Below are 13,338 nucleotides of genomic sequence, written 5' to 3' on the forward strand. Positions count from 1 at the left end.
TCGAAATACTGTAAAGAGTAGCAAATAGCAAAGAAGAACAGAATATTAATTATTCTTAAGAAAACTGCTAATCAATTGTTAAATTGTCTATTTTTAAAGTTTTCCCAGTTTTAAAGTTCATTTTCTAGTTTTAAAATTGTCCATCTATTAATTATTAGAATCTCAATAGCAAAAATATTATAATTAAAGTAATTGTAGACAAGAATTTTGTTTGAGTTTTGGATCTGGACTTTGGAACGGTTTAATGTCTGGTCCTGACATCCTGAATAGCAAATAAAATAATCATCACTGTTGCTTTCAATATAATTCATTTAGTAAGATCACGCACGCGCATCAAGTGTACAGTAGCAAATACTTGTCTGCTCTTTCAGCGATCTTTCTTGTGAATTTGCTTGAATTTATTGGAATCTTAAAAACTGGCTGTGTGTAAACCCTCCTTCACCGCAATACCAGAAGCATTCCTTTCTCTTTGATCCGTTCTGTTCAGTCAAGTCAGATCGGCTATACGGAATCGATTCGGAATGATTGACATATCACTTGAATACACCCTTGTTTTTATTTAATTTTGCAAGTGTGTATGATGTGTTGGATCGGCTACTATTGATAAAACTGGACGTTGTAGAATTTTTTTTTTTTAAAATTTAGTTTATGCAGGACGAAAAAAGAATGGAAAACAAAAATTGGGAAAAATTAAAATTAATAACTAAACAGACTAGGAAGGAAAGTAATGAACAGAAAATACTGTCTGATTTGAAAAATCTTGATTTTAGCAATGATTTGGAAATGAATGAAAACTACTTGCTCAATAAAGTAGTAGACTTTATTGAGAGAAAAGGGTATTTCTTCCTCTATATTTCTTTGTTGAAAAGTGGATTTTCTAAGAAATTTCTTGATGCAATGATAGAACAGTGTCCTGTTCTTGATAATGAGAAGTTTTTATCAGAGTTTGATATTTTTTTTAATGGAATTGCTCAGTGTGAAAATGATGGTAAAGAATATTTGCTTTTATCTGAAAATATTGATTTTTCTGATGCATTTTTTAATTATAACTATGGGAAAGATACAAACTTGCATGACAGTTTGAATATTAATTTTACTGATCATACTCAATGTTTAAATATTAATGGTTTTTTTGAGGAAAAGGCTGAAAGATTAGCCCCAAATAAATGCAAGTTGGAAAAATTAATACTCTATGACAATGGCCATAAATCAGTGATTATTGAAAAGAAATTTGATAAACAAAATTATTTGTTTACTCCAGATAGTTCTTGTCAGTTAATAATTAATAGGTTTAATGAAAGGGATACATATACAATTGTATTGGATATCACATCTGGTGAAATTATTAATGTAGAATTAAAAATTAATGGTAAAAATTATAATCCCCCAAAAATATTAGATTTAATGTCAAGTAATGAAAAAATTTTAATAAAGAATTTGAATCTGTCTGAAATCTTGGCATCATATTTTGATAACGAAAAAGAGTTGCATGTTGACATTAAATGTTTACAGGTAATTAATATTCTGATCTGCTTTAATTATATTGTTACACAATATTATTTAGAATGCTTTATTAATAAATATATCTAGCTTCATAAATTCATTTATAATTTTTAGATACTTTTAATAATTTTTTTTTTTTTTTTTTTGCATATTACATGTTTAAAAAAACATTATTTGTTATTAGAGGATGTTAAAATTAAGAAATTATATATATATATATATATATATATATATATATATATATATATATATATATATATATATATATATATATATATATATATATTTCTTAAAACTATAATTTAATATGTAATTAAATCTATTTTAAATAATAAATTTTTAAATACATGATAAAAGTATATCATTTTTAAATTTGAGAAAGTTTTGTATAAGTGAAAATGTTACAAATTTCTGATTTAAATTTTTAAAATTCTATCAAAAATGATATTGTCAATAAGCCTTTATTTTAATATGTTTTTTTATCATATATTTTTAGTGTGTATATTAATTTTGATTTCATGAGTTATTGTTTGAATCAGTTATTTTGTGATTTTCCTTTATATAACTGAAAAATAAATAAATAGATTATGTTAGCATATTTAAGGGTAATTGAATATTAAAATTTTATCAATTTGGTTTATTCAAATATTTTTGTTATTTCTTTAGAATGAATGTCTACCAATAAAATCCTTGAATGACCTTAAAAATTGGAAACCCCCATCAATTAAGCATATCACAGCCCCATTAAGAAAAAGAGTAACAGACGAAAATTACATTAAAACTCTAGTTTGCCATGATATGAAAGGTGGATATTTGGAAGATAGGTAATCATTTAAATAATTTTCCTTTTCTTTTTTTTTCTATTTTTGTAGATTGTTCATTCAAATTACTTATATCTAAAATTTTCAAATATATTATCTGTATCTGATAATATTATTTTAAAATATTACACAAGGAAAGAAAGATAATTTTACAATGTATTACTTTCCTTAGTATTAAATTTAGTATTTAGTTAATGTATTGATTTCTTTAGTATTGGATTTAGTTTTTAGTTAATGTATTACTTTCTTTAGTACTTCTTTTAATATTGAAAGAATTTAAATGCCTCAAGCCTGTTGATATTTTTGAATGGAATACTAGACTTAAAGGCTAGCTTTTTGATATTACACATTTGCACAATAAGATATTGTAAAGATGCTTGCACTCCTTATCATTATTTCATTCTGTTTTCCCTCCCTTATAAGTATTGAGGTCAGAATGGGTCTGACTTAAAATTAACGTCTTCTCACCAAAAATTTATTTTATTTATTTATTTATTTTGCTTAATGTAATCCTTACAATTTTGTATTACAACCCTTAAAGCCATTTGATATTGTGCCTTGCATTTATCTAAGATGGCAGACTTTTGACAAGTTTTTGCAGGGTTGATATGATATTGTCATGTTTGGTAAGAAGCTGAGCAATAAACTTACTGTTACAATATTCAGGTGCTACTTAATTTATAACTATTCCATTGTGCATAATATATTTGAAAATCAAATATTATATATTATTTATATAAGTAAAAAAAAAAAAAAAAAGATAAAGAATGTGGAACCTATTTTATCAATCACTGTAAAAGAAAAGAGATGGAATATTTCATTGCTAGTAACAGAATGCAAAATTGAAAACATGTATACATCTAAACAAACAAAAAATTAATTAATCAAACAATTAAGCTCTTTAATTGCTTAATTTAATGTAAAGAGAAAAAAAAATATTTTTCAAAGTGGGCATTATTTTTTCAGTCAGCAACATTTAATTTTTACTGACATAAGTTGTGAGTACATTGAAAATCATTAATCTGTAAATAAACTCACTAATTTTGCTTTTGTGAGATGAATTTTTATTTTCCTACATGCTGAATGTTTATGTCAAACTATCAGTTTACCATGCAACAAGTGCTTCTAGTGATTAACAATTAGATGGCATTGTTAACTTTTGCTGATCATTTGATAAGTGTGCGAAAATTTTGTATATTGCTAGATGATAAAATAGTCTAACCTCTATTTAAAAGCTGAGATGAACTTGGAAAACAACCATTTGAGATTTGTAGTTTTAAAATGACTCATAAGAATCTATTAAATGATATTGAAATAGCTTTGAAATATATTGAGTAGCAAATGAGTGATATACATTAACATGATGCTTTTTTTTATGTAAAAACAGTTAGAAAATATTGATCTACAAAGGAGAACTAATTATCTATATTTCTTTCTTTTCATTTTTCTTATTTTGTTTTAATTTAACTCTGAAATGAAAACATGAAGTATTTGACTCCTTTCTCTTACTCAGACTAATGTTATGCCACTTCTGGGAGCGGAAGGGGGGGTCATCTTTTTTTTATAATTATTCTTAACTATAGATTGTCAAACTACTGAAAACCAGAAACTTTTTATGTATTATCTGCTGTCTCGTTTTCAGCAGGTAACTTTCAAAATTCAATATATCATATTGACTGTATATTTATAATAGATGATTTAAAGTGTAGATATTCTGATCCTTGTTTTCATCCAGCACTACACAAGAGAAGTCAATTTGGTTCTTTGTCACCATTTTGTAATCTTTTATTCATTAATATGATTTTTGTAAGGATTATATAGTTTGCTAATTGCATTTGTTAGCAAATCAATGTAATGTAAAATATATATAGTTATAATTTTCACTCAAAGAAAATATGATTTATGAATCCAAAATAATAGGTCAAATAGATGAAATTTAATGATTCACAGGATAAAACACAAATCCTAAAAGTGACTTTAATTTTTAATTATTTATCTATTGGTTTTTATTAATAACTTTTAAGTAAGTCATCTTTTTATAGATGCTTCCGTATTTTATATCCATTGTCCGTTATACATAAGCCAATATTTTTTAAAATACACTTTTCTTTAAATTAACATTTTAAGTACACTTTATTTAAGCAAAAGCTTTTTTTTTCCTAATAAGATTTAATTTAATGCCTAATATTGTGATAAAATCATCACAATATTGGCATTTTATTCACATGATAATATATAATTTTTATTACATGTTATTACATTAAGTGTTATTGCATTCACTAATATTAGTTTCTTTAATATTTACTATTATATTTAAGTTACTTCTGCTTGCACTTTATGAATTTATAACATTTGAAATTTAACAATTTGATATGTTATGCTTATTTTAAATTTGCTATTGTTTAAAATATACATTGCATATTTGCTTTTGTTTTAAAAATTATTAATTAAAGTAAGTGACTATGTTGAAAAGTTGATTTTTGTGTGTGTGTGTGTGTGTGAAAATATGAAATTTATTTTATTTAATGTTTGAGCTATTTTCTTCATAAAACCATTTGAATTTTGTTTCCAAATCATTTTTTTTTGGGGGGGGGGAACTACACAGCTTTTTAGATTTTCATTTATATTTTCATTTATATTTGCATTTATATATGTTTTAATGCTATTTCACATCTTTAAAACTTTGGTAGAATTTTCTTACAGAAATCTCATAAATTAATATATATATATATATATATATATATATATATATATATTGATGAGGAAAAGTTTTTTATAAGAATTATATATATATATATATATATATATATATATATATATATATATATATTGTTTTAAAAAACCTAACAGCCATATCTATTGTTAATAATTTCATAGATTTTTATCCTTCTGTTTTTACACAGATTCTAATTGCAGATATATTAATGGTGTTAATCAAGAAAATTGCTTCTTCTTTGTGCATTGGGCTGCAGTAGATATTTTTGGATATTTTAGTCACCATTTAGTATCAATTCCTCCTTGCTCATGGATTTCAGCTGCTCATATTAATGGTGTACAAGTAATAGGTAAGAATGGATTTCTATTATATTGTTACGGAACTTCAATTCCACTAAATCCGTAAATTCACCGGGTTCGCTTGTAGTGGGTGTATGGTGTGAAAACAATCAGCAAGTCTCAAAAACGAACGACGACTTTTATTAAACACGAAGACAATTATACGCAGACATAAAATATGCAGCCGAGACGAACACAGCAGTACGCACTACTAAACAGTAGCCTACAAGTAGTAATCTGTAGTAATAACAACTACAGCACATAACGCTTCCAGACAGAATTCAGCAGGAGAAGATCTTTTCGTAGCATCACTCTACGGTCTCTTCAAACGCCTGCATTTATCCACTGTCTCCTCGCTTTAGCTGTATCCAACTGCCGATTCACTACTACAGGACTGGCTACACCTCACACGACGCGATGCTGCTTCTACAGTAAACACTAGGACTCGATACACAACTCAATTCGGCAGTTGCTTGAGCTCCACACAACAGTTGTTCTTCGTTGGACTGATTCTAAAATTCGCCATTGAATCTTTCCACGATTACTACTCGTTTCACGACTGACTTCGACATGTGGGATGGGTTGATGGGGAGCCTAGTTCCGGCAGGGGCTTATAACCGGTAATGACAGATTACATAGAACCTTACGGTCAATATGTTGCCGTGGTCTTTTTCGATGAGTGCTGAAACTGACTGCACTTCATGAGTGCCGAAGTGTAAATGAAGCCAAACTGGTGAAGCTGAGAGGCCAGGAGTATAGGTGAGGCGGTGTCCAATCAGAATGGTCCGACGTCAGGGATGTAGGTGGTGAGGAGAGGTTCTTAGTTCTGTTTGGTCTTGGGTGCTGGATAAAGCATTGTTCCTGGGCAGCCAATCAGAGTGGAGTTATTTTGCAGTGGGTAGGTAAAGCTGGAAACGTTATTCTATAAGTGCGTTGAGAATGATTAACTTCTTCTCTTAGGAGTGTTTTGTTTTCCCTGCTAATTTAGTCTCTTTTATGAGTCCTGGGAATTCTTTTAGTATATTTCTTTAAGGGCTTCTAACACCTCTTATGTCATTTATTTCTGCGGCTGTGTGGTCCTCCAAAGCTGAGTTCATCCTTGTTTCTGGTGGTGGGTGTGGGTGCTGGTGATCTTTGATACTTTGATGCGCTGAATTGGGGGGGGGGGGTACCTAAATCCTTGTTCCGATCGGGTAATTTCTACTGCCTTTCCATGCTGCAAGATGTCCAGTTTCTTTCGACTTGAGACTGCCGCCTTTTATAGTTCCCGGAAGCGGTTGGAGAAGGTTCTGAAACAAACAGGCATATCTCGGTTCCTATTGGCAGAATCGTTACAATTCTGGAAGTTTCCAGTGTTATCTATTTTATCACCAAGTTTGTCTCCAAGCTCTGGGATCACAGACTCGGCACCCGATCAGCATTGAGCAGAGCTGATCGTAAAACGGTCTTTCCAGTGATTAAACTAAATGTGCTGGGAAGCAACATTACATAATATTATATAATATTGTCACAGATTGGTAATAATATTATGACATTTCAGCTGCTCATATCATATAATGGTGTGTAAGTAATAGGTAAGACGGGATTTCTATTATATTATGACAATGGATAAGAACATTGTTCTTTGCATTTTAAGCCCCTTGTTGCCCAGATTCAGGCATAAATACAGAATAGAGGTTCCTCAGTAAATAAAGAGTGGTAACTCAGTAAAGTGAGTTAAAATCAAGATAATATCATTAGGTTCTTCTTGATTTGATTGCAGAAACTTTCATTAAAATTTATTTTGTTTAGATTATAGCATTTGAATCTTGTTGCAGAGTTTTCTTAGTTGACTGATTTCAGCGGTATAGCTGAACTTGAATCTGACTAATATATTTGGTATATTATATATAAACACAAATAAAAATGTGCATATTTGCAGTAGTAATGTAGTTTTTCAATCCTAAATTTTAAATTTGTCTAATAGGAGATTGAAGCTATCATTGTTTTATTTCTATCGTATTTTATCCAATAAACGCCATCCTTTTCATGGGAAAATCCAGAATGACGTTAACGACCGTTTGTTTAATTCGCGCAAATCCTACATACCTCATTTGGGATTGCGTATACGAAGAATATTACCAAATGATTTTACCGATATACAAATATATGCGGATGATAGTCCAAATTCAGCTCCAGGGATAGAAAATAAATTACACTATGAAGACCCATTTAAATAATTTAGAAAATCAGACACTGAGAGCTCGGTTTTTATTTCACTTTTTAAATATCATCGTGAATTTTATTGTTCTTATGAACCCATTTTTACGGATGGTTCTAAGTCACCTCATCATGTGGGTTGCGCATTTGTTCATGGTCATCGCATTATAAGTTATAAACTCCATCCTTTTACTTCTGTTTTTACCTCGGAATTAACTGCTATTTACTTAGCCCTCAAATATATTGATGAACAACAGATCCATAAGTCTGTTATTTACACGGACTCTCTGAGTGTTCTGCAAGCTCTAAACTCTTCATCTCTCGGTCATCCACTTCTATAGGAAGTGAAGAAGATATACCGACTTCAATGTTTAAAAAATATTAGAGTTTTGCTTTCCTGGATCCCTTCGCACATGGGTATTTCTGGAAATGAAATCGCAGATACAGCAGCTAAGTCAGCGAGCGTAATTTTGCCCCAACATATTTCTTATAAAGATCTGCGTACAGCTATTATTCATTGGTGCTATCGCCAGTGGCAAAATCAATGGGACATGAAAACTAACAACAAACTTCACTTTATTAAACCACAATTGGCCAACTGGTCTTCAAAACTAAGCAGGCGCTATGATGTAATTTTATCCCGACTACGCATTGGTCACACTCGCTTGACACACAGATTTTTACTTTTTGCCGAGCCACCGCCAGTATGTTTTAATTGTGGAGATATTTTAACAATCCGACGCATTTTAATAGAATGCGCAAGTTTTACCGATCTTCGTTGGAAGCATTTTAAGTCCTACAATTTTACCTTAGATTTTTTATAGGGTGAGTCGCATCATCCAAACGTTTTTTTCATACTTTAAAGATGTTGGTATCATCCATGAAATTTAACTTGAGGTTTTAATACCTTCTTTCCTTAACTTTTGACTAGTTTGAACACTGTCAGTTTCACTTCTCGTAACGATAAACTACTTTTTATCTTGCTGTAAAAATTTTAAGTTGCTTCGGCGCAGCATATTCTGCAACAGGATCTTGCGCCAGAAATCTAAATCTAAACCTAAACGTAATCCTAAATTTTAAATATCGCTATGGAATACCGATTTTCATACTTTTCAACTATTTTAATGTGAAAATACACTAATTAGATTTTCCTTTTCCTTTCAACCTAAGGAACAAGTAGAGGGTGAGTCTAATATGAAGAACCAAAGACTGGATTGCCCTAACTATGCAGTGTCTGGTCATAATAATGATAGTATAACTCTAGAAATAATTTTAAATTATCATTTTCCTAAGAATTAAAATAGTTATCATAGTTTAATTATTGCAGAGATATAAAAATTCTTTAAAAGCTACTTCTTTCTAATGAATTCTTAAAAAAACTTATATATAATAATTTCATTTTGACAATGTTAATAAAATTATCCTGTCAATTTAAATTCAAACTTAAAAACACTTGAACTTCTTAATTGCACAAGTTTACGCAAGCCTTTTAAGTGTAATAACAGTAACTTTAACAGTCTTAAATTACTGTCCTAGCTATTCTTTAGGTTTGGCTCCTGTATCATTCCCAAAAATGGCACACACTCTTTCCAAACTGTTAAAAGCCGCAAACTTACTTATCTATTTACCTTTTGCTTCACATTTTTAGAAGCGAAGCTGTGCTGCTTTTTTGTCTTGTCATGTCTCAATTTTGCATAAATAATTTTAAAAACATTATTTAAATTTCTTCTTAATCAATCAAGTTATCAATAAACAGAGTTATGCCTATTTTTAAACAACTGCAAATTCTTTCAAGATTTGACAGTACAAAAACCATTTTCTAACATTATATATATACTAACCGCCTTTGGCGACCAGCCGGTTCGCCAATCTTCAAATTGATGGAGCTAAATGTACACAGAACTATTTACATGTAAAAATTTATATAATCAAGGGCATTTAAATCAAATGTCAAATTTCTCTCCCTAGTTTAAGCAAAAAACTTATTTCTTCCTCATACTATTGTATGAAAAAATTAACCGGCTTTACTAATTTTTGATCTTAGATTAGGTTAAAGCTTATAAAAGCAATTTAAGTATATTATATGTTGATAAGGCATACTATAACATCGCTTTAGATGGATTTTTAGTAATGATAAGAAAATTGACCATATATTTTTTTCAGGTTAGAAAGGCGAGTTTTCTCTCCTTTTATGCTTTCTATTATAAAAAATTTATAAAGAAAATATAATTAAAAAAAATTCTAATCTCTAGATTTTGATGAATTTTCAGTTTCTTTGAATCCACAAAACACATTTTTGGAGTTACACACACACACGCACACACACACCTGTCTATGAACACAACAATTCTAAATTACTGATCAAATGAAATTCTTTACACCAAATTTGTACATTTCTATGAAGCTTTGCCTTTGCCTTTCTCTCTGAGTGCAAGTGGATTACCACTAATTGCAAAAAACTAAAATTTGGTACACATTGTAGCATCTAAAATGTGGATCAATATCAAATTTGAATCATATCTATTGACTGTTAATCAACCTGTACATTCAATCGCAATTTCATTCCATCAAATAGAAGGCAACCATATTTCATGTTCAATTTTCTTCATTGTATTATGAAGCAAAAAACACTTAAACACTTACCAATCACTCTGTGTAAGGATCAGAAGTTTCTCGTATTGTCTTCCCATTCTTTTATTTCATAATAATTAAACTCTGAGCACATATAATATTCATGAACCAATGTTTTCATGTTAGCGATAAGATAACAGGTAAAATAGATAACATCTTTACTTGGGAGCATGTGAGAAACTTTTGGGCTAACTACTCCTACTTGTTTGCAGAGTTTTTTAAAGCTTAATAAATGTACATGAAACTATTTTAATCAATTTAATGATGATCTTCTAGGTTCTAAAAGTAATGATATTTTATATTTAGTTTTAATTATATTATGACCTCATACTGATGTAAAAGTAAATTCAGCAATGAAAATTTTAATGAAAAGCATAATTTTTAAAAACTTTTAAATCACATTTTCCATTGTATTAAATTCTGATGTATAATTTCATTTTATTATCAGTGTTTATTTTAAGAACTTTTATTTTTTTTAATCAAGAAAAATATTTTAAATTTTGGAAGATATGTAAATCAAGTTCAAACTTTCATAATCATACTAAATTTTAAACACTTTGTTAATTTCTGATTTAAAATAATTTGTTTTATGAAACTGATCATCAAATTAATTTTTTAGGTACTTTCATAACTGAATGGGATGAAGGTGTGGAAGTTTTTGAAAATGTTTTCACTGATAAAAAATCAATTCATGAATTGTGCAAGCAGTTGGTCAATATTGCAACCTATTACAACTTTGATGGATGGCTAATAAATATTGAAAATGAAGTGAAGGTTAGTCGATTTAATGCTGAATTTTTATTGTATTTTGGCAAAATCTTTACCATCAGGGAATTTTGTTAAAAAGTGTAGCAAATAAAGTTTTGCAATATGTGCTGATATGTGGATCTATAGTAGGAAAATTGACTTAGAAGTTATAATTTCTTAGAATATGGGATGCTCTTGTTAAAAAATTGTGGAAATTACAATATTTATTATTTTTATAAAGTTCAGATTTTATTATATTTATTGATATTACCTAAGGAAAAGAAAATTAATAGTGATTTTTATGAAAGCAGACATCAGACTTGAGTTTTTTCTCTCCAAGCGGTATATATGTTATAACAGCAGAATTTTTGCCATTTGTATATACCCAATTTCTGTAGTATTAAACTATTAGGAATTTGCTCCCTCTATGGAAATAATCTATCTATATTCTAATAAATAATAATCCTATTCAGCAGTCTCAAGTGTAATGAGAAGATTGGCTGTTATTGAGTAAAGACAAGAACAATGGTAGTTGTCATTAGTTGTTGAATAGAATTACTATTTAACTTCCAGTTATTTGAAAAGAGGGAAAGCTCTTTCTTGTTTCTGCACCCATTTTAAGATTTTTTCATACATGTTTTGAAATTTAATGGTTCCCAAATAGTATTTAGGGACCTAGTTTTTATTATATAAGTTTCTTCATTTCTTTCATATTAGTAAATCGAATATCATATATATCAATATCATATTTTGCTAATATTTCTTAGTAATGTATTTTAATCGTAATGTATGATATTTTATTTCATTTTCTTTTAGCTAATTTGAAATCCATTGCATGTATTTATTAGATTTAATAGCAATAATATTCTAGAAGTTTCAAAACATTCATAATTTCAGTTAACATGAAGATATATATAAGAGAGAGAGATTAATTGCTCTAATTTGCTAATCAAATTTTGCATTGTTATGATGCTTCAGTAATGTTCTAATATTATTCTGTATGCTTTATAATATTATTCATGTGCATATCTAGATATATTTATATATTGGAATAAGTAAAGCTAAAACAATGAAATTTAATGGAAATTAATGAATGGCATGAAGAATAAAAAAAATCTGGAATTAACTTAGTTTCGTTAGATTAATTTTTCATTTTAAAGTTATCCAAGAATTTATTGGGAGGTAAATTTTGTAGTTCAAACTATGCTTTATTCATAAGAACAGTATATAAGCTATTACCTCTCTACAAATTTCTTTTTCTCAGTCTTTGATTATCTGTGTCACATTCCTGGTCCACATATATGATGGTAATATTAGATTTCAAAGAACCCTCCTGTTTTGAGATCTAATTATCATGCTACCATAGACCTTTAAAAATTTGCCTAAACATTTAAATATATTTCAGTGCAGTTTTTCAAATCCCAATACAGTTAAAGATAATTTGTAAATCTTATTTTACTGAGATTATTTATATAAATTGTAGGATATGTAAATGATTTTAAATCTTTATATTTTGAAAATTGTTATATATAATAGTCATTAAGATAGTCATGCAGTGAAGTTATAATATTTTTACTTCTATTTACAGCCATATCAAATTCCTTTGTTGAAGTATTTTGTGAAGTCTTTAACAACTATGATGCATGCATACATTCCTGGATCTCAAGTGATTTGGTATGACAGTGTTCTTAAAAATGGTGATCTATCATGGCAAAATTGTTTGAATGATCTGAATAGGTAAATAAATGACTCAAAATATTAAATCTTTAATGTTATAAAAGAGGTGTGTATAGCTTAATCACTGATATAATTTACTGTATTTTGAGAGTGATCTCAATGTTATGAAATTATTCATTTTTTTTTTTAGATTGCTTACAGAATTTTTTTTTATCATAATGAAAAATACTTTACAGATTTTCATATATGGTTGGGCGACTTAGCTAAATATGTATAATAAACACATTAAATTGCTGCAAAATAGTAATTTTCTTTTATTTGTATTATATTTTTATAATTTGCATTTGCATGCTTTTGTATATTTTTGTCTTTGTGTGATACATACATATACATAATGTAATCAAAAGTATATCTTTTGGATTAATGTATTTTATGTTTGGATTCATTGTAAATTCATCAGGATTGCATTTAAGGTAATAAGACAAGAAGAAATTAAATAAAAAAAAATTGGCTCCTCTTATTTCACAAAAACAGATAATTATTTGAAGTTTTCAGAATCGTTTTAGTTGCTGTGGACAATACTTAAATGTATTTTTGTAAAAATAACATGCATATTTGAGAAGATATGAAGGTGTGTTTTAAAAAAAGTCCAAATTTCTTCTAGTTTTTTTCATTTATAAAAGCAATGTTTTCAAATAAATTATAT

General features: G+C 28.4%; 1 protein-coding gene across 2 annotated transcripts in view; it reads left to right on the plus strand.

Moving 5' to 3' along the window:
• Positions 1-542: 542 nt before the first annotated feature.
• The window catches only part of LOC129975760 (cytosolic endo-beta-N-acetylglucosaminidase-like), a 31,185-nt gene continuing 18,389 nt past the window's right edge, over positions 543-13,338 (plus strand). The window contains exons 1-5 of one of the 2 annotated variants that reach the window (XM_056088960.1): positions 543-1,512; positions 2,170-2,327; positions 5,241-5,389; positions 10,828-10,982; positions 12,544-12,692. In XM_056088960.1, coding sequence (XP_055944935.1) covers positions 649-1,512; positions 2,170-2,327; positions 5,241-5,389; positions 10,828-10,982; positions 12,544-12,692 — 1,475 coding nt within the window. In that variant the 5' untranslated portion in view covers positions 543-648. The remainder of the gene's footprint in view (positions 1,513-2,169; positions 2,328-5,240; positions 5,390-10,827; positions 10,983-12,543; positions 12,693-13,338) is intronic. The other variant, XM_056088961.1, reaches the window with a different exon arrangement.

This window comes from Argiope bruennichi, chromosome 7, assembly GCF_947563725.1.
Source record: "Argiope bruennichi chromosome 7, qqArgBrue1.1, whole genome shotgun sequence".
NCBI classification, from domain to species: Eukaryota; Metazoa; Arthropoda; class Arachnida; order Araneae; family Araneidae; genus Argiope; species Argiope bruennichi.